Below are 26845 nucleotides of genomic sequence, written 5' to 3'. Positions count from 1 at the left end.
CGACCCCAGGCCAAGCGAGGCAGGGGGCAAAACAAGGAAACCAGGCCATGCCATGTGGCCAAACCTCCCTCCCCTCGCCTCTGTGCATCCCGGGTTTTCCATGCCCCCAAGGCATAAAGATAAGGGGCACAGAAGCAGTTCTTTGAGGGCGTTTTCTGCAAATCACCTTTAAGTTGATCATTGTGGCATTTATTGCAGCCCTCACCCTACCGGCTGCACAAATGCCCCCTACCTCTTGGTAAACAGGCTGGAAAATTTATCCCGATCCCACCTCGGGCCTGACTGCGGCTCCTGGCACCATCTGCATGCCTTGGCAGAATGTGAAGGTACCACGGCCCTCCAGGACCCTCCTCAGCCCTGGCTACAGGGCTGCTGCTGTCCCCGTGTGCAGGGCCCTGACCCCGCCAAGACCCTGGGAAGCCCTCCAGTGCACCCCACGGACAACATCCTCATCGTCCCTAGCTGCTCCTGCACGTGGCAGGGCAAAGCCAAGGCCTGTGCAAAACTTCTTGCAGCGAGTCCGTTTGGGGAATTTATTTTTTTTTTCCCCTCTTGCAAACCTCCTTGCGCTCTGGCTTCCTTCCCTCTTTGCAACCCCCTTTTTGTACTCTTGCAATGCCTTCCCCAGCACTCATAGAATGGTTTGGGTTGGAAGGGACCTTGAAGATCATCTCATTCCAACCCCCTGCCCTGGGCAGGGCCACCTCCCCCCAGCCCAGGTTGCTCCAAGCCCCGTCCAACCCGGCCTTGAACACCTCCAGGGATGGGGCAGCCACAGCTTCTCGGGGCACCCTGCGCCAGGGGCTCACCGCCCGCACAGGGAAACATTTCTTCCTCATATCTCATCTAAATCCCCTCTTTCAGTTTGAAGCCATTCCCCCTCGTCCTATCACTCCATGCCCTTGGAAAAAGTCCCTCCCCAGCTCTCCTGGAGCCCCTTTAGGGACTGGAAGGGGCTCTGAGGTCTCCCCGGAGCCTTCTCTTCTCCAGGCTGACCCCCCCCACCTCTCCCAGCCTGTCCTCCCAGCAGAGGGGCTCCAGCCCTCCCAGCATCTCCGTGACCCCCTCTGGCCCCGCTCCAACAGCTCCGTGTCCTTCTGCTGTGGGCACCCCCCGAGCTGGAGGCAGCACTGCGGGGGGGTCTCTCCAGAGCGCAGCAGAGGGGCACAATCCCCCCTCGCCCCGCTGGCCACGCTGCGGGGGATGCAGCCCGGCGTGCGGGTGCCCTTATAGCCGCCCTTTGCCGCCTTAACCCCCCCCTCCTCCGCCCCGGCCCTATCCGGGCTCCCGCCTGTCCCCGCCCCGCAGCGCCTGCGCTCAGCGCCGCTTCCTGGTGGCGGCGGGGCCGGGGCCGGTACCGGGGCGATGGCGGGGCCGGTGCTGGCGCTGGCGATGGCGGTGGGGCTGTGGGCTCGGGGGGCGGCGGCGGCGGCGGGCGGAGAGGTGGTGGCGGCGGCGGTGGCGGTTCGTCCCGGGGCGCTGGAGGAGGAGATCGTGTCGGAGAAGGCGGCGGAGGAGAGCCACCGGCAGGACAGCGCCAACCTGCTGGTCTTCATCCTGCTGCTCACCCTCACCATCCTCACCATCTGGCTCTTCAAACACCGCCGCGCCCGCTTCCTCCACGAGACCGGGCTCGCCATGATCTACGGTGAGGGGCACGACCACCCCCGACCTCCCCGTGGCCCCCCCACCCCCACCCGCCGCACCCCTACGCTCCGTGGGAAACCCGGCCCCGAGCACTGGGACCCCCACCCAAACCAGTCCCGGCTCTGCGCTGGGCTAACTGGAGCTCCTGGGTTGGCCACCCACTTTCAGGGCGCCGCTAGCCCATCGTGGGTGCCTGGTGGCCCTTCACCGAGGGGTTACGGCAGGGCTCCTTCTGTGGAGGTCCGCGTGGGGGTGCGGGGGGACGCGCCACATCCCGTCCCAGCCATGGCTGGATGCTCCCGTCCCGGCTCGCCCCGTGCCGAGCGTTATCTGGGTGTTGCTGGAGGGAGGGTGGGTTGGTGGTTTCCAAACCCTCCGTGTCGAGGGCTCTCGAGGGCGGTGTTACTCCAAAATCTGCAGTGGGGAGGAACTGGTTTGAGTTTTTCCCGGCGGCCTCGCAGGGTGGCTGCAGCATGGGTGAAGCTGGCAGGGTCGGGGGCTTCCACATGCCAAGTGGCCTTAAAACGGTGCCACCAAGCACTGGCAAGTCCCACTTACCTGCTCCAGTGCTGAGAGTGGGGACTTGGGGCAGGGCCTGTTGTGACAAGAGGAGGGGTAATGGCTTTAAACTACGAGGGCAGATTTAGACTACCTATAAGGAGGAAATTTTTTACGCCAAGGGTGGTGAAACACTGGCCCAGGGTGCCCAGAGAGGTGGGAGATACCCCATCCCTGGAGACATTCAAGGTCAGGTTGGATGGGGCTCTGAGCAGCCTAATCCAGTTGAAGATGTCCCTGCCCATGGCAGGGGGGAATTGGACTAGATGATGTTTTAAGGTCCCTTCCAGCCCAAAATCTTCTATGTTTCTATAGCTCCGGCTTTGTGTTGGTCGGGAGCCTTGCGTCCCACACGCTGGGGCCAGAGGTTGTGTTTCCACCTACCTTTAGGGCGCGTCAGTTTCCAGACGCTGTCCAAGGAGAATGGAGAGGCCATTTGGGAAGATGCTCCCACCCTTGGCCGTGCTCAGGGACCCGCGGGGCCGTCAGCCTCATGTCCTGCTGCTCGGGAACTGTGCACACGAGCTCCTACTTTTGGGGTTCCTCCTCCGGCTGTGACAGGGCGTCTTGGTGAGATGTCCCACATGTATTCCCACAAGAAATGGAGCGAGGCCTTGGGTCGAGGGAGCGGGTGTGTAGCTGGTTGGATTTTAATGGTGGCTTGTGATTTACTGAGGTGACATGACCTCGTGAAGTGGTCTGAAACATTGTATGGAGATGCCATACGTGGCTCTGCCTGGGTTATCTAGCATGACTTGGAGTTCAACCAAGGTAGGACTGGGAGTTGTGCTGGGGGAGTGATTAATGTGGCCATGGAGCCTTATCTGGACAAGATTTGTTGACTTCAGGATCGAAAAGGTGTCTTCTGCTGAGCGCTGTGGTTAGCGTCTCTTCTCTGTGCTGTCCTTGTCCTTGCTGGTGACGTGCGACCAAGCTGGCTCAGATCAGCGACGTGGCCCAGTCCCCTGCCCAGCAGAAAGCTTTGCTCTGAAGGCTCTCACTTGACCCCTTTGGGCCATTGGCTTTTGGGATCCTGAGTTTCAGTTCGTTGGAAGTGTCCTTCCAAATGAAGGGGTGGAGACGCTCACGGCGGCCCCGAGGCACAGAATACTGGTCTGCCTCTTCAGGTTCCTGCGAGCCACCGCTGAGGCGGGTGCAGGCACCGCTGGCCTCCTGCCCGGGGCAGAGGTGGTCACCTCCCCGGGATGGGACGGGAGCTGTGCCGTGGGAACACGTGCTTCCAGCAAGGAAGGTCTTCCACCCCCTGCTGCCCCGCAGCTCGCCGCCACACGACTTTCTATTCCTTTTGTGCTTTCAGACTTCCCCTTAACCTTGTTCTTCTCCTCCTGGAGTTTTCTTCCTCTTGGTCCTCTGTTCTCCATGACTCACCTCATTGCTCCGCTTGTTCTTAGAGAACAACCCGGGTCGTTCTGGTCTCCTGCTGATCCATCAAACATATCTTTTGTGTCCGCTCTTTTGCAGACCGTGCTTAGAGAATTGCTGGCGAGATGGGTAATGTCACCCCTCTGGTCATGCAGAAAATCCCGAGTTTTTCCCCCGATATCGAGGCTTTTGGCATTTGCTTCTCAGGTTGTGACAGCTGCCGTAGGAAAAGGGGTGTGTAATTTCCCAGGGAGTGGTGAGATGCTCTTGTTTTACAGCGACAACTTCAAAGGTGCAGGGAGCAAAGCAGGGACCACTTCTGCTTGGCTGTCCCCGGCCCCCTGCGACGCATCCAGCCCCCGCCACGCGTCCAGCCCTGGGGAACTCCGCTCAAAATGTGGAAGTGCTGCGGCAGGCAAAACCAGACCCTGAAATCTGGGCAAGAGATGCAATTTGTAAAAGCTTGTCTTTTCCAAATTGAAAAAAAAAAAAAAAAACCCAAACCAAACACCCTGACAATGAAGTCAAATAAAACTTTTGCGTACATCTCTTCTCGCTGAAATACATCAGAGTTCCCTTGGTGTCTGTGTTTTTACTGTAAGTTATACGCTCTCGCTCCGGGTGGATTTCTATCTTACAGGTCCCACTGTCGGCTCAGAGCTGACGCTCCAGCGCCAGGCACAGGCTGGAGTAATTTCACGGTGACAGGCAGTAAGTGTTTAATAACCCCTAAACTTCATTTCGGTGTTTAAAATGAGGTTTTCCCGCAACGTTCAGGGATGATTAATTGAACAGTCTTGTTTCGGTTCTTCTCGGGGTCTGATGGTGGATGTGGCAGGAGCTTCTCTAGAAGTTTAGTTTCCTTGTACTGGTTCCCACTTGGCCCCTGGATTGCGTCCGTCTAAATTGCTTGTTGTCGGGTTGTCTTCAGTTGCTCCCTGCATTTTTTTTTCCTTTTGGTGTCCGGATTAATGCTCGCCTGGGGATCTCGTGTGCTTCCATTGTTGTTAAGTGCCGGAATGGTAATATATTAGTCTTCATTTAAAACCTTACCTCGGAAATGTTCAACAGCACCTAAGAAAAAAAAGAAAAAAAAAAAAAAAAAAAGCCCATGGGCTTTTGTTCTTTTTAATGAAGTTGGGGAGAAATGCAATGAAAATAATCCCTTGCACTTTGCATAAAAGAACTCAATTAATTCACCGGCTTTGCCTTTAGCTTCTCCGCTCCTTGCAGCTCTCGGCTGGCAGCTTCCTCCGTGTCAGGTTCCCTCCGCTCTGCTCCCTCCCAGGGCTCTTTTTTGGAAAACTTTTGGCTGCCAAACACGTCGATACTGGCGGAGCGGCTCAGGGGTTACGGCTAGGAGAGCGTTTGAAGCATTTCCTAAGAGACCGTCAAAACCAGGAGGACCTACGTGGTTCCCTGGGCTTGGTCCAGGTAGCCTGAGCCCAGGGCTGGCTTTGGTGTCCGGAAAAAACCCCCACTTGGCATCTGAGTCGGGTTTGTCCCAGGTGCCTCCATCGTTAGGTGGGGAGGGTTGGTCAGAGATGCACCGGTGGGCAGGAGGGGCTGGTGGTGGGGTCACGGTGATGGTGGTGGAGTACCGTGGCGTGGTGGCGTGCTTTCCCCGATGGTGGCTCTGACGGTGTCTCTGTTGGGCGCTGGCTGGTTCCCATGTCACCCGCTCCTTGTGCGGGTGTTGTATTCGCACCCGGGTGTCTTTTCCCACCCGGGTCCGGAGAGCTCTGGGAACCTCCCAGGCAGCGTGTTACAGGGCAAGATGAAATCCCTGATTTTTTGGAGCCCCAGGCACAGTGGTCTTGCCAGATTAGGTTTATACATCCCTTTTCCCTTGTCCTGTTCTGGCCAGAGTGGGAATTCGGCTGCAGCCGGTACGCGGGGTGAGGAACAGCTGCCCGGGTAAGCGAGCCGGCGAGGACGAGCAGGGGTGCTATCAGATGTAGCGCCGCTTTGGGTCGGGGATTAAGAGCGGCAAGGAGGGTGAGTCAGGATCCTTCCTGAATTCCCAGCAGCAATGTCCGTCTGTCCCTCCTGCCTGTCATCCCAGTGCCCTGAGCCCGGGCATTTAGAGGGATCGCTGGATGGATTTCTAGCTGAGAAAAGACAGCTGCTGCTGGTGGTTTCTGACTCTTGTGAGAAGCTTTAAAACCAACTTTTTTTTTTCTTTTTTTTTTATAAAAAGACTATTTAAGAGCCACCCCGGTAGCTCTGGAGGGCCACGGAGCACGGTGTGCCTGGCGCTGCCTGCTCCGTGGGAATGGAGGAGCAGTTGCAAGGGTAGAGGGGCAACGAGCTCTCCAGTCTGGCTTTCCTGCCTTTCGTCTGAATTCTCGCTGTAACTGTTTAAAGCTGCTTAATAGTCATAAGCAGATGGAAATAACCCTCTGAAGCTGGCTTTATCCCAGCGCAGGGTTTTTCTTGTCTCCCACGGTAGTCATCATCTTCTGGCTGAGAGGGAGCCCGGGTGTTTTGCCCTGATGCTGTGGTGCTGTGCACCCCCCACCACCACCACCCTCCCACCACGTGCTCCTGTAAATACGTGCTGTGACATCCCGGTGTTCTTGACATCCTTGCCATCATTTCCATACTTTTATTTCTGGAGCGCTGGAAGATCACAGGAGCTAAGAGGTTAGCAGAAGAGCGAGCAAAAGCACTCCTCTTTGGTGTCCCCTCCCAGTGATGCCGGTGTAGCAGCAGCTCTCGGATGCTCTGCACGGTGTGACGTTCCCCGAAGCAGCTCTCCTTGCTGGAGCTCGCCGTGCCTGGTTGTGCCAAGAGGGACCTTTTCTGCTGCGGTCGGGGCGGTTCTGTGCCAGCAGTGCAGGGCAGGATAAAAACCCAAAGCATGTGGTGAGCACATGGTCGACATGGTTTAAAAGCGTCGGTGGCTTTGCGAGAGCAGCTCAGCTGCGCCGCAGGAGTGCCGTGTTAGACTAGGGACTGGGTTTTGGGTGCAGCCTGGTCCCTGAGATGAGCCATCTGTGTCACCGGTGCGATGGGTTGGCAGCGGCGAGTCTCTTCTGCCTCTGCTCATGGCCTGGATGTGTGCTTGGGTGGTGGCCCTGCTCTGCATGACGTCCCCTGGCACGGGAGGTGGGGGCTCTTCTTCTGGCCGTCGGCAGAATGAGCAAATCTCATCCTGGAAAACTGCTGTCGAGGGAAGAGATGGCAAAAACCGGGCGGCAGATCGGGGACTGGCTGCAGGAGATGCTGAATGCACCAGGGCCCCTCCGCCTCCTGCTCCCATGAGATGGCGGCAGAGGAAGAGTTTGGTTGTTCAGCCTGGAGAAGGCGCCGGGGAGTACCATAGAGCCCCTTCCAGTCCTTAAAGGGGCACAGGAGAGCTGGGGAGGGACTCTTGATTGGGAGCGGAGCCATAGGACGAGGGGGAATGGTGTTACACTGAAAGAGGGGAGACTTAGATGAGATATGAGGAAGAAATTGTTGCCTGTGCGGGCGGTGAGCCCCTGGCGCAGGGTGCCCCGAGAAGCTGTGGCTGCCCCATCCCTGGAGGTGCTCAAGGCCAGGTTGGACGGGGCTTGGGGCAACCTGGGCTGGGGGGTGGGGGGTGGAACTGGATGGTCTTTAAGGTCCCTTCCAACTCCAACAATTCAAACCATTCTATGATTCCCTTTGGTCGGGGTTGTGCCCTGCCTGTAGGAAAGCACAGGGCGAGATCTTAATTAAGGCAACAGTGAAGAAGCGGCAGCGTCCCGGGAGGCAAACGGAGAAGCCTTCCGAGTGTTGTGGTCTCCGTTTAGCTCCCACGTGTCTGAAAGCTTTTCATAAATGTGTGGTTCAGAGGTGGGGTTCCCATCCAGCATTTCCGCGGCGGCTCAGCGCTGCCTTAACCGAGGAGTTCCCAAACCCTTTTGTGCCGCAGGCTACGTGGAAAGGTGTCTTGTGGGACAGCCCTCCTCCCCGGCCCGCAGAGGTCAAAAAGCTCTGCCGGGAGAGCGCTCGGCACACCGTGCGGGTGAGAAGGAGCTGGAGGAGCCCGCGCCGTGCGGGTCTGGCGGTCGGACCTCGGAACGCGGCTCATCAGCTGCGCTGCAAACGAAAAGTAAAGTGCCATATCAATTCCCGACTTGCGAATTAACCCCACGGTAGCCCCGGCGCAGCGGCTGAGCTGGGGGCAGCGCTGGCTCGTGGGGCTGCCCCGGGGGTTGCTGCTCACGGTGCAGGGCTGGAGCTTGCTGGGGTTGACGAGCATGGGTGGTCGGTCTGGATTGGGAAACTTTTGTGGTTTTTATTAATTGGGGATCGCTGCTGTGTGCTGCGAAAGCTCCCTGGGGCTTTCGGGAGGAGGCTGTGTGGGGCGGCAGCGTCTTGTGAAGGATGCTCTCACCATCCTCGAAGCGTTGGTGATGGTCGATTGGTACCTTTTTTTGGTCCCCTACGAAAATGAAGTATTTCTGTCGTGGCAAAACGTGATGCCCTCAGGTTTCTGGGTGCAACGTGCGCAGTTTGGGCATGCGTGAGCAGCGCCTTGCCCGGGTCCCCAGCTGTGTGCTGGCAATGCCAAGGTCCTCGTCCTAAGAAAACCAACGTGCCCTCGATGTTGGCTGTTCGCCACGCTAGAGCGAGGATCTGACTGATTGCTGGGTAATTAAAAGCTTTCAGGACCAGGCCATGGCTGGTGTTAGAAAGTCCACACGAGCGTGGAGCCTTTGGGTGGCACATGGGAGGACGCGGATGGTTTAACGTGACGCGGGTGGTGGTTGTGTCAGGATCCTGGCATGCCTGATGCTGCATCCGTGCTCAAAAGAAATCGTCCCGGGAGTTTGCTGTGGCTCGTCTCACCGACACGTGTCCCCTCCCCAGGGGTCCTGGTCGGCGTGGTCCTGCGCTACGGCATCCACGTCCCCAGCGACGTCAACAACGTGACGCTGAGCTGCCAAGTGCAGACCAGTCCCGCTACGCTGCTGGTGAACGTCAGCGGGAAGTTCTACGAGTACACCCTGAAGGGGGAAATCAGCGCCCAGGAGCTCAATAACGTGCAGGACAATGAGATGCTGAGAAAGGTAAGGGAGGCGGTGACTGGAGAGCTGAGCGATGCTCCCCACTCCCTCCGTGGGGACGGAACCTGTATTTGTGGGATTAAGTGATTTATTTATTTTTTTTTTAATTTTGTTTGTTGTTTTTTTTTTTTAACTTCAGCCAGGTTGTGATCAGCTATAAAATGTCAGTTGAACACAACGTAAGGGAACTCTGGTTTCAGCTGATCTTAATTTAAGCTGTTCAGAGTCTGGGCTCTGTCTCCAAAAGATCCTGGAGACATCCCGGTGTTCACCTGACAGAATTTCATCTGGCGCAAGTACAGGGTTTCCTCCATGTATTTTATATGACATTCTTATTTGTGTTTTGTCTTGCAAAGTCTTAATGAACCATTTAAATGAACCATTTAACTGTTGGTTGGTTTTTTTTTGTTTTTTTTTTTTTTTTTCCTAACAGGTGACTTTTGATCCTGAAGTATTTTTCAACATTTTGCTTCCTCCAATTATATTTTATGCAGGCTACAGCTTGAAACGGGTACGTGCCTTTACAGCGCCTACGTTCTTAGTTCCTCTGCCTCCAGAGCATTTTTAATACTTGAGAGTGCTTTACTGCTTGCTCAGCAGGCCGAGGCTGCGGAGCTCGGCATGGCTTCCCCCAGTGCCTGCGGGATGGTAGGAAGGAGGGCTGGGGGTGCCCCGGTCGGTCTCATCTGTCCCTCTGCCCCGGGAAGGGTCAGCGACTCCGACCATTTCCAGCACGGGTTTGCATGGGGCGGGGGTGGGGGGGTGGGTTTTGAGGTCAGCTGGACCGTTTCAGCCATCCTTGCTTTCAAAACCCGTAGGAGGGTGGGAAGGTTTTGGAAAGCAGCCGCTCTCTGAAGCGCTGATTTGGAAGGAGAGGAAAATGATCCCGTTTAGCTTGGGGGAGAAGGAAGGAGGAATGCTGCTGAGTTAGGAAATTGGTTCCCAGGGCTCGGAACGGCACCTTATTAAATACACGGGTGCAAGAAAATGGTACGTTCATGTTTATTAATGCCGCGTTAACATCTGCCGGCGTGGCGATGAGCGCCGTTGTGCTGGGCACCCTTCAGCCGTGCTTGTCCGGCTCGTGGGGCGCAAACTGCTACGGACACCGTGTGGGTGCCTGTGCAGGCTTGAAACAAATCGTTAGCAAAATATAATTCGGTGGGGTTGATTTGTTTTGTTTTGTTTTGTTTTTTCCTCCTTCTAGAGGCACTTCTTCAGAAACTTGGGATCCATCCTAGCCTATGCTTTTCTCGGCACGGCGATTTCCTGCCTGGTGATCGGGTGAGTACCAGTGAGAACCAGTCTGGTTCTGCCGTGGAGGGGTTGAGCCGTGCTCGGAGGCAGCGCTCGGAGCCTGGAGCTGCTAATCCCAGCCCTGAACGATCAGGCAGAGTCCCTGCTACCGCCGCTCAGCAGCGGCAAATAACGCTATGGGCTGTCCGGACTTTCCCTGCGCGGACAGGGCGATCGCTGCCTCGTCGTGCAGCGCTTTCTCAGCATCCCACACAGAGTATACGTGGCAAGGAAAGTTTCACGCTTCTCTGAAGGTTGTCGTGAAAAACCAGTCAGTAGCGTCGAATAATTGAAAGCACAGCCCTCGTAGGCGTGAGGCACGAGAGCAGAGGGCAGGATTGTAACCGCATGTCCTGTCCTTGCTGGAAGCGGGTGCCTAGCGCGCAGAGATTGTGTTTCAAATGATTTATCCCTATGCGCAGAGGGAGCGAGATAATTCCCGCTCTGGATAGTAGCGCATAGGGTGTTTTCCACCGGAGAGCCCGGTGGGTTCAAGCAGACTCAGCATCCGCGTTATCTGTTGCTCGCTGAGAGTTTCGGCCGTTTCAAAGTCAGGCCGAGGTCATCCCACTGAAACGCGTTCATGTGAAACGCTGCAAAATGCTCGCGGGACCCCAGGAGCCCGGCTGCTGCTTTGCTTTGGTTGCCTTATGCTCGTGGAGGAGTTTCGGTCCCGGTTCCTCACCGGCGTTTGTGTTGGCGGTGCGGTGGGTGGTTTGGTGCCCGTGGTCCGGCGCTCGCCTCCGAGACCACGGCCCTGAGGTTTCAGCAGGCTCAGCTCATCCAGGACACTTCTTGGGTGTTCCCGGCGTATGGATAACTTCAGGGGTTAATCTGGGAAATTCAGGGGAATCGAGCCCATTTGGATGTCGTTTAAATGCGCTGCAGAGATGAGTAATGGCCTCTTCTGATCACCAGCTCTGTCGTGTACGGCTGCGTGGCGCTGATGAAAGTCACCGGGCAGCTCGGGGGAGACTTCTACTTCACTGACTGCCTCCTGTTCGGGGCCATCGTATCGGCTACCGACCCAGGTACGTTGGATGGTTATTTCCCCCTCATTTTACCTATTTAATCTGGTTTGAGTTGTGGGGAAGAAGGGAAGAAAGTCTGAACCCTGTGGGAGTTCCCTCTTTTGGAATTTTGGAGTTTATTTGCAACATTTTTAGAGGTCAAATTTGTCTCCGTGTCTTTCTTATTTCCTTCCAGTTACGCGTAATATACCTTCCGGACCTCTGCTTCCTAAATCCTTGTTTGCGGTGAAGTCCCAGCAGTCTCCCTCTTGACTTTGCTGGGTTTTGGGACAGGTCCACTGCGTTTCTGCCGTGCTTTGCCAGCGGCTGATGCAGAACAAAGCTGTGTGATGTGGGGAGGCTTCAGTCGATAGTTGCAGTTAGTTTAGCCGGTTTCCTTCCGCTTCCATTTGGGTGGGATTTTGGAAGGTGCCAATCTAATTGAAAGTTGATCTTCGTACCGGGGGCGGTAGTGACAGCGTGGTCTGCTGGAGCACTTTGTCAATCAAAGCTATGAAAAACGCGCCTCGCCCAACTGGATTCCATATCGTTCATGATTACTTTGACGCAGCAGCTGTTTGTTTGCCCGTTGCAGCTTCAGCTGAAAGCACAGGACCACGGAAAGGCTTCTCCTTCCTCCTGCCCTTCGGTGAACGGGGCCGGAATGTCTCCCTTCGCGCCCTGGGGGCTGGCAGCATTAACCCCCCCTCCCGATGTTACAGTAGCGTTGGGGGATCTCTTTAAAATGCAGATATTGGTCAGTTTTGCACGGAAGGGAGAGATCGCGCGCCTGGATAAGCCAAGTCTCCTGCCCTTTTGAAACAAGTGCCGGGGGCTGCCGTTTCCAGATGAGTTGGGACTTTTACCTGCTCATCTTAAAAATGAGTCATTTCTGGTTTCAAAGGCAAAACGAGGAGCGCCTTATGGATAGGCATATACGCAAGAATAACGCTGCAGAACATAACCTGCAGCATAACGTGGCGGTAGCCGCATCTGTCTGCCAGGTGGAGACGCGAGATGTGCGTTCCCCGTGAGTTTTTAATAACGTATATTTTATGTTTCCCTAAGATTTGCCGGGTAGTGGTGTGGCTATTACTGCTGATATTTTTACTATTAAAAAAAAAAGAGAGAAAATCTTAAAAAAATAAGCTTAAATGATTTGCCAGCTTCTCTGAGCCTATCTTGGGTGGGTGTGCGTCCAGACCGCCGGTTCCTTTAGCGGGGAGCTCACCCTGCGGGGCTGTGGGGTTGAGCATCCTGCCCCTAAGTTAGCCGGGGTGTCGAACGTCGAGAGGGGGCGCGTTCGCGTTGGCAGAGCGGGGAGCGCCTCACAGACGTGACGGCGGTGTGGTGGCTCTGACGGCAGAGGGGCAGAGGCCCTGGGTAGAAGTAATGCTTAGAAATCCTGCAGGCGCGCTGTTGGCGTCCCGTCCCTTCTTCAGGCTTCGAAATAGGAACCAGAGGGTTTCACACATAAAACCGGGGCATTTCCCTGTGCTTAAATGGGCTAAAACCCCTTTGGTGCGCACAGATGAGGCCCCGAGCGCTGTTTTAAAGGACTTCCAGAGAAGTTGGTTGGAATGAGCTCAGCGCTCCGCAGCAGCCCGAGCCGTGCACGATGCACCGCGCGTTCCCTCCTGCTTTGCTTTAGATGATGTGGGGTTTTTGCAAGGCTGATGGGCGAAACCTGCTGCGTTTTCCTTATCTTCTTGGGAGCCGCTGGATCGCGGAAGGGCTTGAGGGTACTCCGTTCTCCTCCATGTGGCCGTAAATCACAAGAAACCCCCGCGTGGGGTTTGAGCCCGCGCCTGGCTTTTTCCAGTGGGGTCTGCAATGTTAACACATCTGTGCTGGCACTGCCGGTGTATCAACCTGTGCTGAGTCAGAGGATTTCTCTTGGAGTATGAGGGATGGAGGGAGAAGACTGCCATCATCCTGGCCTTCTGCAGGTGGAGGGAGGCTCTCCCTGATGCTCTGAGCTAACAGCATCCCAAAAGCTGGGTGGCTCGTGTCAACGTGGTCCAGCCCACCAGCTCAGACCCTCAGGAAGCCCCAAGCAGAGTTCGCTCATGTCCGCCCGCTCGAGACTCAATAGGCGTAAAGCCCAGGACGCGTTTTAGTAAAAAGAGGAAGGGGCAGATGATAAAGCAAATCCCAATCTGAAAGGGCAGAAAGAGGACTCTCAAAGGGAGGATGGGGGGCGGCTGGCACCACCGCAGCAGAGCGGCACAGACGATGCAGGAAGGCAGCTTTCTAAAAAAGGGCGTTTTGTCTTTGATGACACCAAAATAACGGCACCTTTTTGAATGTCTCTCTATTTTTCTATTTGTCAGTGACTGTCCTTGCCATATTCCATGAACTCCAGGTTGATGTTGAGCTGTATGCCCTTCTCTTTGGCGAAAGCGTCCTCAATGATGCCGTTGCCATAGTGCTGTCTTCGTAAGTGTGTTCTGTTTTTATTTTTAATTGTTATGTATGTTACATGTCAGGCGTTGGGGGGAGCCACTCGGCCTTGCTCCTGTAAAAGAGGAGCATCGGTGTTTCCAAGAGCGGATTTCCATATTAAGTGTCCCCAAAAGCTGTAGTGACCTTCTGACGCATCTCCTCATTGCACGCTGCAGCTTGGGTTTGTGGGTTGTCCTTACAACTTCCCCCTGCATGATGGATGGTGGTGGTTTGCTTTTATGGCCAGTTGACCCAGCCAGAAAGAAGGGGTTTTTTGTCCCTCTGAAACGGGAAAAGCCTCGTGGCTGCTTTTCAGCCACGGGATCCCACTGCAACCCCTTGCTGATGGCTCTGCTCCTACCTGTCTTCCTTCCCGTCCATAAATACCTGCTTTTGCTTCGGTGGAAATAGTCGGTAAAGCGGCTGTTTCCTTTCTCCCCCCACTTTCTGTGCATCAAGAAGATGGTATTTCTTACAGCTGGAGTTAATACTCTGGACCGGACACGTGGGAAACTTGCCGGTTTTCTAAAGAACCTTTTATATTCTTTAATACTTTATGTCCTCTGCACACAGGACGTATTTTATCTGCGTTTTCGCTGTGTTGTCACCACGGGAATTTGTTTGGAAAGGTAGAATATCTGCGATGGTGACGGGTTAACGTAGAGCTGAGGCTAATGCAGAAAATATTTCTGGAATACTTGTCGCTCCGGCGTGCTGGTTGCGTGGGTTTTACTGAGGTGGAGGCAGCAAGTCACATGTTGTGAGCTGCCTGTCGCCACCCGCCTGAGTTGTATTTACTGAATTGAATGTTTCTGTTGAGGTTTCTGGAACTGTTTGTAGCGCTCGCGCTGCCTTTTGTGCTGGAGGTGTCACCGCTGGTGCGAGAGCAAATGCTGCACGGTCAGGTCGTGTTTAAGAAGTAATGGAATTTGTGGTGGGTCTCCACACACGTAGGTGACTGCACCGTGCGTGGCGATTTGCCTCTTGCACTCTTTCCGTACCGGCTCGGTAGCTTTCGCTCTGATTTCCCACCTTCCTCTCTCCACGCGCTGAGTTCAATCCGCCCCTCTCCCCGAAATAAGATGATTTGCACCAAAGCGGCAGCCCCGAGCTGCAGCCGGCAGGTATTTCGCTGCCAAGGCTTGTTTATGTGCGCGGACCGGCCCAGCAGCGTGCCGACTTCTGGAGGGCTTCTCAGCAGTTAGCCCGCTCCCGTTGTAAAGCTCGCCGTGGTCTTTGTCGTCACGGTGCCCACAAGCGGCGTTAAGGCAGCCCCGGTCAGCCCGGTGGGTATCGGTTGGGGTAGGTATCTCAAGGACAGCCTCAGGTCACCTGGACACAACCACATCTTGGGTACAAGGTGAGGACTTCTTGCTCCAGGGAGGAGAACTCCTCCGAGAGCAGCTCCGAGCTCCCACTTGTTCCCATTTTTTAAATTTAGGTGGGCGTTTGCCTGTTTCACAGCAGAGGCATAAGTAGGGGAACCCCGTGGGGACGGTGCTGCTCTCGCAAGCAGAAAACCCGCTCCCCGGTTAGGAGAAGTAGGGGTGAGTTGGGAAGATGGGGAGCTGGGGGGTTTTTGGGTGGGTGGGCTGTGCTGATGGAGGAGCTGCTGCCTGGGTGAGAGCTGGTGGTGGGCGCTGCCCCGTCCCAGGGGTGAAGAGGGGCTCCAGCCGTGGCCTGGCTGAGCGCGGGGCTTTGGTGATTGCCCCGAGAAGTGCCATCAGCTCCTTGCCCACGGTGAAAGCGAGCGCTGAGAGCATCGTCCTTGTGCCGGGGGCTGGCGCTGCCCCGGCCTGGGACTCCTACACGGTTTCTGCCAGGAGCTCGGTGGCCCCCCTCTGCTCTGCCCTGGTGAGGCACATCTGGAGCACTGTGTCCAGTTCTGGGCTCCCCAGTTCAAGAAAGACAGGAAACTACTGGAGAGAGTCCAGTGGAGGCTACGCAGATGCTCAGAGGACTGGAGCATCTCTCTGCTGAGGAAAGGCTGAGGGCCCCAGGGCTGTTCAGCCTGGAGAAGAGAAGGCTGAGAGGGGATCTCATCAATGCCTATCAATACTTGCTTATCAGTGCAATCAAAGCGGAACAGGTTGCCCCGAGAAGCTGTGGCTGCCCCATCCCTGGGGGTGTTCAAGGCCAGGTTGGACGGGGCTGGGAGCAACCTGGGCTGGGGGGAGGTGGCCCTGCCCAGGGCAGGGGGTGGGACTGGATGGTCTTCAAGGTCCCTTCCAACCCAAACCATTCGATGATATCTAAAGGGCAGGTGGCAAGAGGATGGGGCTAGAATCTTTTCAGTGGCACCCAGTGACAGGACAAGGGGCAATGGGTACAAACTGGAACATGGGAAATTCCATCTCAACATGAGGAAAAACTTCTTTACGTTGAGGGTGATGGAGCACTGGCACAGGCTGCCCAGAGGGGCTGTGGAGTCTCCTTCCCTGGAGATATCCAAACCCACCTGCGTTCCTGTCCAACCTTCTGTAGGTGACCCTGCTCTGGCAGAGGGGTTGGAGGAGATGATCTCCGAAGGTCCCTTCCAACCCCTGGCCATTCTGTGATTCCGTGTGGCTCCTCTCCTCCCTGCCCTCGGTCCTGGACGAGTGTCTGTTCCTGTGCTCGGGGAGCAGGATCCGTGCCGTTCTGCCCCTGCCCTCTGCTCTTCCGGGCAGGGAACCGCTTGCAGGATAAAGAGGAATTGAACCGGGAACCGAAAGCCGGTGGGCAGCGAGGTGCCAGGGCTGCGGTCTGTGAGCGGGGGGGTCAATGCAGCCGCAGGGTCTCTGCCAGCTTCTCGGGACGGGTGTTCTCACAGGGGCTCAACACCACAGGGAGCCCCGTGGGCAGGAACGGGGGAAAAAATAAAGCACAAAAAGGGTGGCTGGCGGGAACGTCGTGTTAGTGATGCGAAAAGCAAAACCGGAAGGAATACTGTAACGGGTTAAAACACAAAACTGACATCCAAACAGTTGGGTTTTGGAGGGGAAACGAAACCAGCCTGGATCAAAAAAAAAACCCCCAAAACAAAACCACAACCCCAAACCCCAGAGTAAGAGCGTGTTGGTGAATGGGAAGTAGAGGACGGGATTGATTAAAGGATTTAAATCACAGGGAGAAATGTGCAGCTTGTAGTGTAATGCAGAAAAATGAAATATATTAAAAGTGGGGGAGTTTAGCGAGGGAAGTGACCCGGGACGTGCTGGAAGGGAGAGGATTGTCACTGGGGTTGCAGGAAAATGTTGGTGTGCAGTCAGGGGAGAAAGCTGCAGGATGTGTGCGCGAGGCAGTACCTTTCCGTTCCCGCATAACTCGGGAGGTTAAACAGCAAATGTTTAACGTTCACATCCAAGAGTTTTAGCAGAGCCAGCTGAGGGATTGCTAACTAGGAAGGTAATTCGGTAAGTTTACATCGAAGAAAGCAATGGAAGAAGTTGATCATAAAATGGGATTTAGGAGACGGCTAGGGGATCCCGGTATCTCAGCCTTTCCAAGGAAAACGGTGGAATGGCTCAGGAGTCAGGAGGGAGCAGATTTGGGGATGGGGTCAGCGCGACAGACCAATTTGCCGTCTCACCGCAAAGGTCCGTTGGAGTTTGGTGGATGAAGACAGCAGCGTTGCTGCACTGAACCGGCACTGGTCCCTTTGCCTTGCCACCCTGCGATATTTCACTTCATAACTCGGAGCAGTGCGAAAACGATGTAGTGCATATTAAATGCGGTAGAACAGCATAACTTACAGTTCTCCAGGGATTATTCACATCAGCCGACTCAGTGGAGTTGAGGGAGAAACGTAGGCTTCCCGCTTGAACGCGTTGTGGTCCCGGACCGCCTGACTTTGTAGAGAGATAATGGCAAACCCCCCAAAATGCCATCATAAATGATGATGGGCTGTCACCTAGCAAATGTTTTTGCAGGAGATTGTGCAAGAGACGGGCTTTGATGCGATGCTCTCTAAGGTGTAGAAGGAGCAGATGCAGAGCCGTGCCTGGGAGGGGTGGCTGAGCAGCAGAAAGCCGCCCAGGAGCGAAAGCGAAGGGGGTCCCAAAGTGCCCAGGACGGGGGGGGGTGGGGGGATGGATCTCGGGGTTTTGTGTCCCTGATTTCTCCGGCTCGGTGTGTGCGGCTGTCCTTAGCACTTTGCAGAGCCCGCGGAGCCCCGCGGAGGTGCCTCTCCCTCCCGACTAAGGAGCGTTTTGTCCTTGTGTGTGCTTTCCCTCCCTCTTTCAGTTCCATCGTTGCGTACCAGCCGGCGGGCGACAACAGCCACACCTTTGATGTCACAGCGATGTTCAAGTCCATCGGGATCTTCCTGGGGATATTCAGTGGATCTTTTGCAATGGGAGCAGCTACTGGAGTCGTGACCGCTTTAATATCCTTTTTGTTGGTTTTTCCAAGTGTTTGCCTAACAGCTTCATTTTTTGTCTGCCCTGCGTTTCACCCAGACCCGGTATTTCATGATTTTTTTGCCTAAATTAATGAAAGGCAACGCCATTGCCTTTTTAAGGGCAGGCTATGTAGTGTTGCTGCGATACACAACTGGATTTGATATCCTCCCAGCCTCCAGTTCCTCTCCAAGTTGTCCTTAATTGTCTGCAACGTCACCAAGTTCACCAAACTCCGGGAGTTCCCGTTGCTGGAGACCGGCTTGTTCTTCCTCATGTCCTGGAGCACGTTCCTGCTGGCCGAAGCGTGTGGCTTTACAGGCAAGCGCCAGCACAGCCCCTGCCTCTGGGACGGAGGTCTGCGGGGATGATGGTCCTGCTGAGCTTTGCTTCTCCCAGTATCGATTGCAGCCGGGGGCTCTCCCGCTGCTCTCAGAAGTTTAATTATTCTGGGTTCTGGGGTTATTGCATCAAGTCCCCTGCAGTATCGGGGTGCTCAGCTCCCTTTCCATGACCAGGAGTCTAACGTGATGCTCTGCTCCCCAGGTGTGGTGGCCGTACTCTTCTGCGGGATCACGCAGGCCCATTATACCTACAACAACTTATCTACAGAGTCCCAGCACAGAACTAAGCAGGTGAGAGCTCCTCAGCCCCCTTCAGCTTCTCTGAATTTCGGGGTTCAATATTTTTTCCTTCCCTCTAGCCAGAATTAGGTGCATCTGTCTTTCTGCAGATGGCTTTTACTGGGGTTGCTTCTGCAGAAGTATTTATTGCGTGATGGATGGGCTAACATGTTTTTCTTGTTAAATCTGCGTTGCGTCTAACTCGCTTTTAATTTGTTTTTCCCTTTCAGTTGTTTGAGCTTCTGAATTTCTTGGCAGAAAACTTCATCTTCTCCTACATGGGACTTGCTCTGTTCACCTTCCAGAACCACGTCTTTAACCCTACCTTCGTGGTGGGGGCTTTCGTATCCTTTGGAGCCCGTTTTAGAAAACCAGAACAGAAAGGGAGAGGCGCCTCAGTCCGAAGTTGTGTTTCTCATTCAAATCACGGTGCTTTTTTCAGTCAGGCTAACTGTATTTTTAGAAGGGGATTTCTCCCGTGTAGCGGTCTCTTTGCTGGTTATTTTAAGAGGATGGAGGTTCTTTTCCCAGCTTTTCCGTTTGGCTTTTTTTCCCTATCTTGTCTCGTTTCGTGGGCATTTGAGGGACTCGGCGTTCGATGTGAACGTGGTGCCGAAGCGTCGGGCTTCTTCGCGTGGCACCAGGAGTGGCTTTGCAAATGGGTATAGCCGTTCATTTCCTCTTTTCTCTGCTATTCCATTTGATTCACCCTGAAAAAAGCTTTTTTTATTTTTTTTGGGGGGTCAAACAGCAGAGTTAAAGCTACAGTAGATGCCTCTGAATGATGTCATGAGAAAGGATTTCCCCTTCTGCGGGCTGATGCTAACGGAAACAAGCCGTCGGCCCTGGTATGTCTCGGAAAAACAAGGATTTTGAAGGAATTTTTTTCATGTCACAGGGAAGCCGCTTCAGATGTGGCGGAATTATTTCCAGCCTTTGCAACGAAGCCGGTTTATACCAATAAATAAAACGTCGTTATCTTTGCCAGCGCTGGCGCGTGGGTTTGCAGCGGGGTCTGCTGAGTTTGCCCGCTGAGCTTTTGCGGGGCTGCGGTGGGGTAAAGGCGGCGGAGAGCAGGGAAATGCCGTTTTGGGTGGCGAGATTGAAATTTTGAGCCGTGCCTCTTCAGTAGGAACTGGCTAACTCACTGCTGAAATAGCTCATTCATGAGAGGGATCATGAAATACGTCTCTTATGCAAATTCGGGGCGTTCAGGAAAGAACATAAAAGCTGGAAGCCTTTTCCAGATTATTCAAGGCTGAATACTGGCTCCGAGATTATTTTTGCCATCTGGGTGCTGGTATTAAAAGACGCAGCTTCAAAGATAAAAAGCAATATGAAGGGGCTGGTGATTCTTGTATCTCGCAGGCTATGAAAACAGAAAGAGTATTAGGTGGTTTTTTTTATTTTTTTTTTCCCCTTCTCAACTGCTGCTGCTTTCATTTTGCTGAATAATCTTTGGGAACGGGACTCGGCTTAAAGACTCAAACCCAGCTGCGAAGCGTGGCGTGCCGGGGAATGTCAGAGGGGTTGTGGTAGCTGTGATAACTTGAGCTTTGCAGAGAGACAAATAATTCTCGGGGTGCAAAACGGAGCGGGGAGGGGAGAGCACACAGTGGGGAACGGTGTTTTTTCTCTCCTCTCGCTCACCTAAGCTGTCCTCTCAGCGTTTCCCTTGTTTGTTCCTGCGTGTCCCTCTGTGCTCTCCGTGAATGGCGGTGTGCGCGGTGCTTCGGGGAGGCAGCGGCGTGGCCTTCCCGCGCTGCCGGAGCACTCAGGGCTGGGTTATCGTCTTCGCATCCGGAGGACCGGCGTTTCTGCGGCTCCCGAGCGTTTCTGTCGGGCAGTAGAAATTGGCTCTGTGTGCAGAGGTGGGATGCGGTGGGAGACACGGGAAGAGCAATTTCCTTAACGCGTACGAATACAGCTCGCGATCTTCCTGGGAAGAGCTGCCAATATTTACCCACTGTCATTTTTACTGAATTTGGGGAGAAGGAATAAGATTGGAACAAATTTACAGCATATGATGATGTTTGCTGGTACGTTATTGCATCCTTGCCTCCGGCGATGTGGCCCATCTGCATTTCCTCGCCCCTGAGCACCTGGAAATATTCCTTATTCAACTCTAAATCTCTTACGGGCGATGTCTGGAGAGGGGGCTGGGCAGGAGAGGGCTCCCTTAGGCTCGGTGGTGTGAATGCCGTGGTTTTGAGAAGTAGGAATGAGCACGAATCCAGGCTGGAGGGAGAATGGCTGGAGAGCAGCCCTGAGGAGAAGGACTTGGGGGTGTTGGTGGGTGAGAAGCTCACCATGAGCCGGCAGTGTGCGCTGGCAGCCCAGAAAGCCCCCGGCACCCCGGGCTGCATCCCCCGCAGCGTGGCCAGCAGGGCCAGGGGGGGATTGTGCCCCTCTGCTGAGCTCTGGGGAGACCCCACCTGGAATGCTGCCTCCGGCTCGGGGGGTTCCCAATGGCAGAAGGACACGGAGCTGTGGGAGTGACTCCAGAGGAGGCCCCGGAGATGCTGGGAGGGCCGGAGCCCCTCTGCTGGGAGGACAGGCTGGGAGAGCTGGGGGGGTTCAGCCTGGAGAAGAGAAGGCTCCGGGGAGACCTCAGAACCCCTTCCAGTGCCTAAAGGGGCTCCAGGAGAGCTGGGGAGGGACTTTTTACAAGGGCATGGAGTGATAGGACGAGGGGGAATGGCTTCAAACTGGAAGAGAGGACATTTAGATGAGATATTTGGAAGAAATTCTTGGCTGTGCGGGCGGTGAGCCCCCGGCGCAGGGTGCCCCGAGAAGCTGTGGCTGCCCCATCCCTGGAGGTGCTCAAGGCCGGGTTGGACGGGGCTGGGAGCAGCCTGGGCTGGGGGGAGGTGGCCCTGCCCAGGGCAGGCGGGGGTGAACTGGGTGATTGTTAAGGTCCCTTCCAACTCCAACAATTCTATGATTCTATGAATGAGGTCCTCCTGCTCTGCGCTCGAGTGCACGGCATGGGGCAGGAGGAGGATTTCCCTCTCTGGGGTGGGAAAGAGTGGCGATGACCCCCACTTTCATAGTGGCTGCTTAAGCTTAAATCATCACTGTTAACGCGCTGTGGTCTCCTCCGGTGGTGGATGTCCCAATAGAGGGACAGGACCGCATGTTGGGCAGCGTGATGTAAATCCCAGGCGGGGAAGCCTGCGGTGGGAGCGGCCGCCTGCGCCGTGGGCTAACGCAGCTCCTCCGCCCCCCCTTCTCCGGCAGGGCTGCGAGGAGCCATGGCATTCGCCTTGGCCATCCGCGACACGGCCACCTACGCCCGGCAGATGATGTTTAGCACGACGCTCCTCATCGTCTTCTTCACGGTGTGGGTGTTTGGCGGGGGCACCACGGCCATGCTCTCCTGCCTGAATATCCGGTGAGTTTGGTGCGCGGGGGGCTGTCCCGGTGCAGCGCGTCCTCTCCCTCACCCCGCTCTTACGTTAAGGTGCTCGGTTTTAAGAGCCAAGAGGAAAATCACGTCCTTCCCCCTCCCCGGGCCGTGGCACGTACCCGGCATTGCTTGTGCTAACGCTGGGCTCGTTTTCTCCTCCGCAGAGTCGGTGTGGACGCGGATCAGGAGAACGTGGTGAGTGCGGCGCTGCCGGGCAACCTCTGTAGGGGAATTTGTGCTGCGTTCGTTGGTGCAAAGGTTACGTCGAGACCCTGTGAATGCCCATCTGTGCTCCGCTCCCCTCCAGCTGCGGGGAGGGTTTTTAGCTCCTCTGGTGAAAGAATTTGCAGTCAGTGGGAGCGATGGCCTCTAGGCGCTCTCTGTGGTTACGCTGAGCCTTGCTTTTATTATATTTATGGAAAGAAGGGCGTAGAAGTAACGCTGGACTGTTCAGTCAGTCCGCATTACTGCTGCGATGGATTCGATGGCTCCCTTGCTGGGTCTGAAATAAATGTGTGCGTGACACAGAGGCTTTGCGCCTCATCCCAGCCCCAGGGCGGTACACAAGTGCCATTTACTGGCCCGTTTGTTGTAGCATCTTCCATCCCACTGCTACCCACGGGTACCCTCAACCTCTTTTTCGCCCCCCACGTTTCCCGTGGGTAGTTATGTGGCAGCCCAGGAACCGCCGACGGTGCTGAGATAAATGCTGGAGCGCTGCAGCGTCGGGCGTTTTCCTGCCCCGTAGCCCCACGCTGTCTTTCTCGTGCCTCTGCAGCCCGGGATGCTGTGGCTGGAGCTCTGCTTGATGGGGTTCTGCCCCTTGGAGGTTCATTTTATTCAGAGCCATTTTATTGGGCTCCTGGAGTGAAAGCGTCAAAAGCTAAAGGCAGCCCAGAGCCATAAATCTGAAAGCCACATTCCCGTGAAATATGTAATTGTATTCATAGTCCCCTCCAAATGGTTCTTTTTTTTTTTTTTTTTTTCTCGGACTGAAAGCAAGCCAGGAGTCCCCATAACACATGATTATTTGCATATAAAAATCTCAGGCGAGATTTGATGGAGTTTGGGCCTGTCAGTCCCTATTAGATGTGACGTTTGGATGCAGCCACTGTCTCCGAGGTGCTTTAAACCTCGGGGCCAGGAACTGGAAGGCTCTGGCAGAAAAACGGTCACTCTGTGCTTTGATGCCACCTCCCTCAGGCTGTTGTGCGCTGCTAAATGCGGAGTGTGGTGCTGGAAGCACCTTCAGCCTGTCACGGTGTGAACATCCTTACACTCGCTGCAACCCAAAGGTTTCTTCTGAAGAGGCAGTGGGAAGGTGTGTGTCTTTGTATGTCCCCGTGGGGATGACCAGGAGCCTCATCCAAGTCGTGGCACGTTGCCCTGCCGCTGTTTTAACGTTTTGCTCTCCCGCAGGGTGTCCCGGAGAGCGAGAGGAGGAGTACGAAGGCAGAAAGCGCCTGGCTCTTCCGCATGTGGTACAACTTCGATCACAAGTATCCTTGAACGGCGGTTGGCGTGTGCCGCCCCAAATCCCGGCTGCCCCAGCAGCTCCGCTGACTCGCAGCGCGACTCGCTCCCCGCTCAGCGGAGGAGCCAGGGTTTGCTTTCCCATCACGCAGCTGGTTTTTGGTTTGCACCTCCTCGTGTCCGCGGCTGCGAGAAATGACCGTTTCCACCCGCTGTTCCCTGGGCACGCAGCGGTAGCTCGGCTCGAAGCCGCGCTCCCCGAGGCTGGAAGCCCCGGGGGGTCCTCCATCCCTGGGGCGGGCGAGCAGGAAGGGCAGAGGGTCTTCTCGTTTGTAGCCCTCTTGCCGGGTCCGCGCCCCCCCTGCTGTGGAAATGCTTTGCTGTGAGTTAGCGGAGGAGCCGTGTGCCAGGCCGAGAGGCACAGGACTGTGGGACAAGTGATGCTGCTAAACCTTTTCTTACCGGGACTGCGTCCCGGTCCACTCGTGTTTGGTTGCGTTCATGTTGCTCATCCCTATAATTTTTGTGCTTCCAGGGACTTGTGTTACTTTCCTTCCCGTGATTTCCTCAAGACACTGAGTCCCTCTGCGTCCCACCCCTCGACTTACCGACATTGGCTGTTCCTCTTTCTTCCTTAACCCTCTCTGTAGCTATCTAAAGCCTCTGCTGACACACAGCGGTCCTCCTCTGACGACGACGCTCCCGGGGTGCTGTGGGCCTATTGCCCGGTGCCTGACGAGTCCGCAGGCATATGAAGTGAGTCCATCCGTGTCCTTTCTGTTGCGGTGTCGGTAGAGTTTGGCACGTTAACGCTTCTGTGGAGCTTTTGGGTGCTGCTCTGCGGTGTTGAGCTGGGAGCCCGGAGGGAGGTCAGGTAGTGAGGCCGATGGCTGAGCTAATTCCCGTGAGCGTTTCGCTTTTCCGGCTGTTGGTCATGAAGGGACTCGTGGTGTATTCACGGTGATCCCTCAGTCAGCCACCAGCAATGTGCCCTGGTGGCCAGGAAGGCCAATGGCATCCTGGGGGGCATCAAGAAGAGTGTGGGCAGCAGGCGGAGGGAGGTCATCCTCCCCCTCTGCTCTGCCCTGGGGAGGCCACGTCTGGAGCACTGTGTCCAGTTTGGGGCTCCCCAGGGCAAGAAGGACAGGGAACTGCTGGAGAGGGTCCAGCAAAGGGCTGCGGAGATGATGAGGGGACTGGAGCATCTCTCTTATGAGGAAGGGCTGAGGGACGTGGGGCTTTTCAGTCTGGAGAAGAGAAGACTGAGGGGGGATCTCATCAATGCTTATCAGTCCTTCAAGGGCGGGTGCCGGGGGGTGGGACCAGTCTTAGTTCAGTGGTGCCCAGTGACAGGACAAGAGGGAACGGGCACAAACGTGACCATGGGCAGTTCCATCTCAACCTGAGGAGGGACTTCTCTCCTGTGCGGGCGGCAGAGCACTGGCACAGCTGCCCAGAGAGGGGGGGAGTCTCCCCCTCTGGAGCCATTCCAAACCTGCCTGGACGTGTCCTGTGCCACTGCTGGAGGTGCCCCTGCTCTGGCAGGGGGTGGCACTGGGGGAGCTCCAGAGGGCCCTTCCCGCCCTCACCAGTCCGGGATTCTGGGATTCTGTGCTGTCACGGGTGTCCTTCCCCAGGCCCAGCTGGGAGGACACACGGTTTCCCCATCCCCTGCGTTCTTCCAGCCTTGCAGCTGAGCCGTTCCTGCAGCCCCTTCAGCTGCATCACTCGCAGCTGAAAAGCTTCCCGGCATCTGCACTGGGGCTGCTTTTTCTCCTGAAATGGTAAAGAGCCCTCGTTTGAGCAGCCCAGAGGGGCAGGGAGATGACGAGCAGCTTTGGAGAGCCCGAAGGCAGCGACCGCTTCCACCGTTGCTGCAGAGCCTGTGTGCACCCGCGTTCTTTGAGGAGCCGGGTTTGCTGGTCAGCCTCGGCCGCCCACGGCTCTGCCGGTGGCTGGTGCCGGCACAGCTCTCCCGCAGGGCCCCGGCACTCGGGGTATTGCCATGCCCAGCTCTCCGTGGCAGGAGTTTTTCTTGCGCTGCCCGCGAAGTATCAGCATCAAGTTGGCTGCATCAGCAGAAGTGTGGCCAGCGGGGCGAGGGAGGGGATTCTGCCCCTCTACTCCACTCTCGTGAGACCCCACCTGGAGTACTGCCTCCAGCTCTGGAGGCCCCAACATAAGAAGGACATGGACCTGCTGGAGTGCATCCAGAGGAGGGCTACGAGGATGATCTGAGGGCTGGAGCACCTCTCCTATGAGGAGAGGCTGAGAGAGTTGTGGGGGTTCAGCCTGGAGAAGAGAAGGCTCCGGGGAGACCTTAGAGCCCCTTCCAGTCCCTAAAGGGGACCTACAGGAGAGGGACATTTTACAAGGGCATGGAGTGATAGGACGAGGGGGAATGGCTTTAAACTGGAAGAGGGCAGGTTCAGATTGAACATGAGGAAGAAGTTTTTCACTGAGGGTGGTGCAGCACTGGCCCAGGTTGCCCCGAGAGGTTGTTGAGGCCCCATCCCTGGAGGCGTTCAATGCCAGGTTGGATGTGGCTTTGGGCAACCTGGGCTGGGGGGAGGTGTCCCTGCCTATGGCAGGGGGGTTGGAACTGGATGATCTTCAAGGTCGCTTCCAACTCCAACCATTCTATGATTCTGTGATTCTAAGTTCCCTGCACAAAACGGAGATGGCTCTGATGGGTTGGCAGTGTGATTTCCCATGGTCGGGTGTATTTTAGTGCTGTCAAAGCCACCCAAAACTGCATTCCCCATATATCTGGCTATGGCATGAGAAAGAAGAGCTGAGAGAGCCCTCTTCGGCGGTCTGCAGAGAAGTCAGTGCATTGCGTGAGTCTCGTGGGGTCAGACATAGGGGTGTGTGGCCCACCTGGTTACGGTCACGGGGCAGGAAAGTCTGCAGTTCGGTGCCTCTATCTGCTCATTCACCACCACCGTATGATTTCAAACGCGGCTATTCAGGAAGAGTTGAACACCATTTTCCTCCTGTTTATTGCCCAGAATCAAGAGCAGCTGAAGGACGATGACTCTGACCTCATTTTGAACGATGGGGACATCAGTCTGACCTACGGGGATTCCACCGTCAACACCGACTCCGTCGCATCCAGCGGCACGTCGCGGCGCTTTGTGGGAAACAACTCGGAAGATGCGCTTGACCGGGAGCTTGCTTTTGGGGACCATGAACTCGTAATCCGGGGAACGCGCCTGGTCCTTCCCATGGACGATTCGGAGCCGCCGTCAAACGTCCTGGATAACGCGAGACACGGTCCAGCATAAGGTTGCTCGGTTTAATTGACAGTAATATTTGCATATATGATCAAGAAATATGTACTACCTAAAGTCTAATGCATGTCTCTCAAATTGTCTAAGCTGTATAAATATTATTTATATGGTGTCAGAAGAATATAAATATTCTCTGCCAAGCACTTGTAAAGAACAAGCTGCAAATTTAAGTTAAAAACTGTGTTGACTGCACTATGTAGGGTGGAACTGTTTTAGCGTAAGAGTCTTTTGCACACAGTGAGCTTCTTTAATGTGTGGTTTGACGGAGGGTTTAGTTCCCAGCAGGGTAA

General features: G+C 55.4%; 1 protein-coding gene across 1 annotated transcript; it reads left to right on the top strand.

Moving 5' to 3' along the window:
- The first annotated feature begins 1350 nt into the window (after positions 1 to 1350).
- Positions 1351 to 26845, top strand: SLC9A6 (solute carrier family 9 member A6). Its single transcript, XM_082488108.1, has 16 exons — positions 1351 to 1648; positions 8431 to 8630; positions 9061 to 9138; positions 9835 to 9911; positions 10842 to 10954; positions 13267 to 13372; positions 17603 to 17759; positions 17982 to 18078; positions 18304 to 18392; positions 18611 to 18724; positions 20308 to 20419; positions 21621 to 21774; positions 21954 to 21984; positions 23209 to 23288; positions 23913 to 24018; positions 26274 to 26845. The coding sequence occupies exons 1-16, from the start codon at positions 1366 to 1368 to the stop codon at positions 26547 to 26549; spliced, it is 2073 nt and encodes a 690-aa protein (XP_082344234.1). The 5' UTR covers positions 1351 to 1365; the 3' UTR covers positions 26550 to 26845.

The sequence above is a fragment of the Vanellus vanellus genome, assembly GCF_965231255.1.
Source record: "Vanellus vanellus genome assembly, chromosome: 10".
In the NCBI taxonomy this organism is placed as follows: Eukaryota; Metazoa; Chordata; class Aves; order Charadriiformes; family Charadriidae; genus Vanellus; species Vanellus vanellus.
This window is presented reverse-complemented; position numbering and strand designations above follow the sequence as displayed.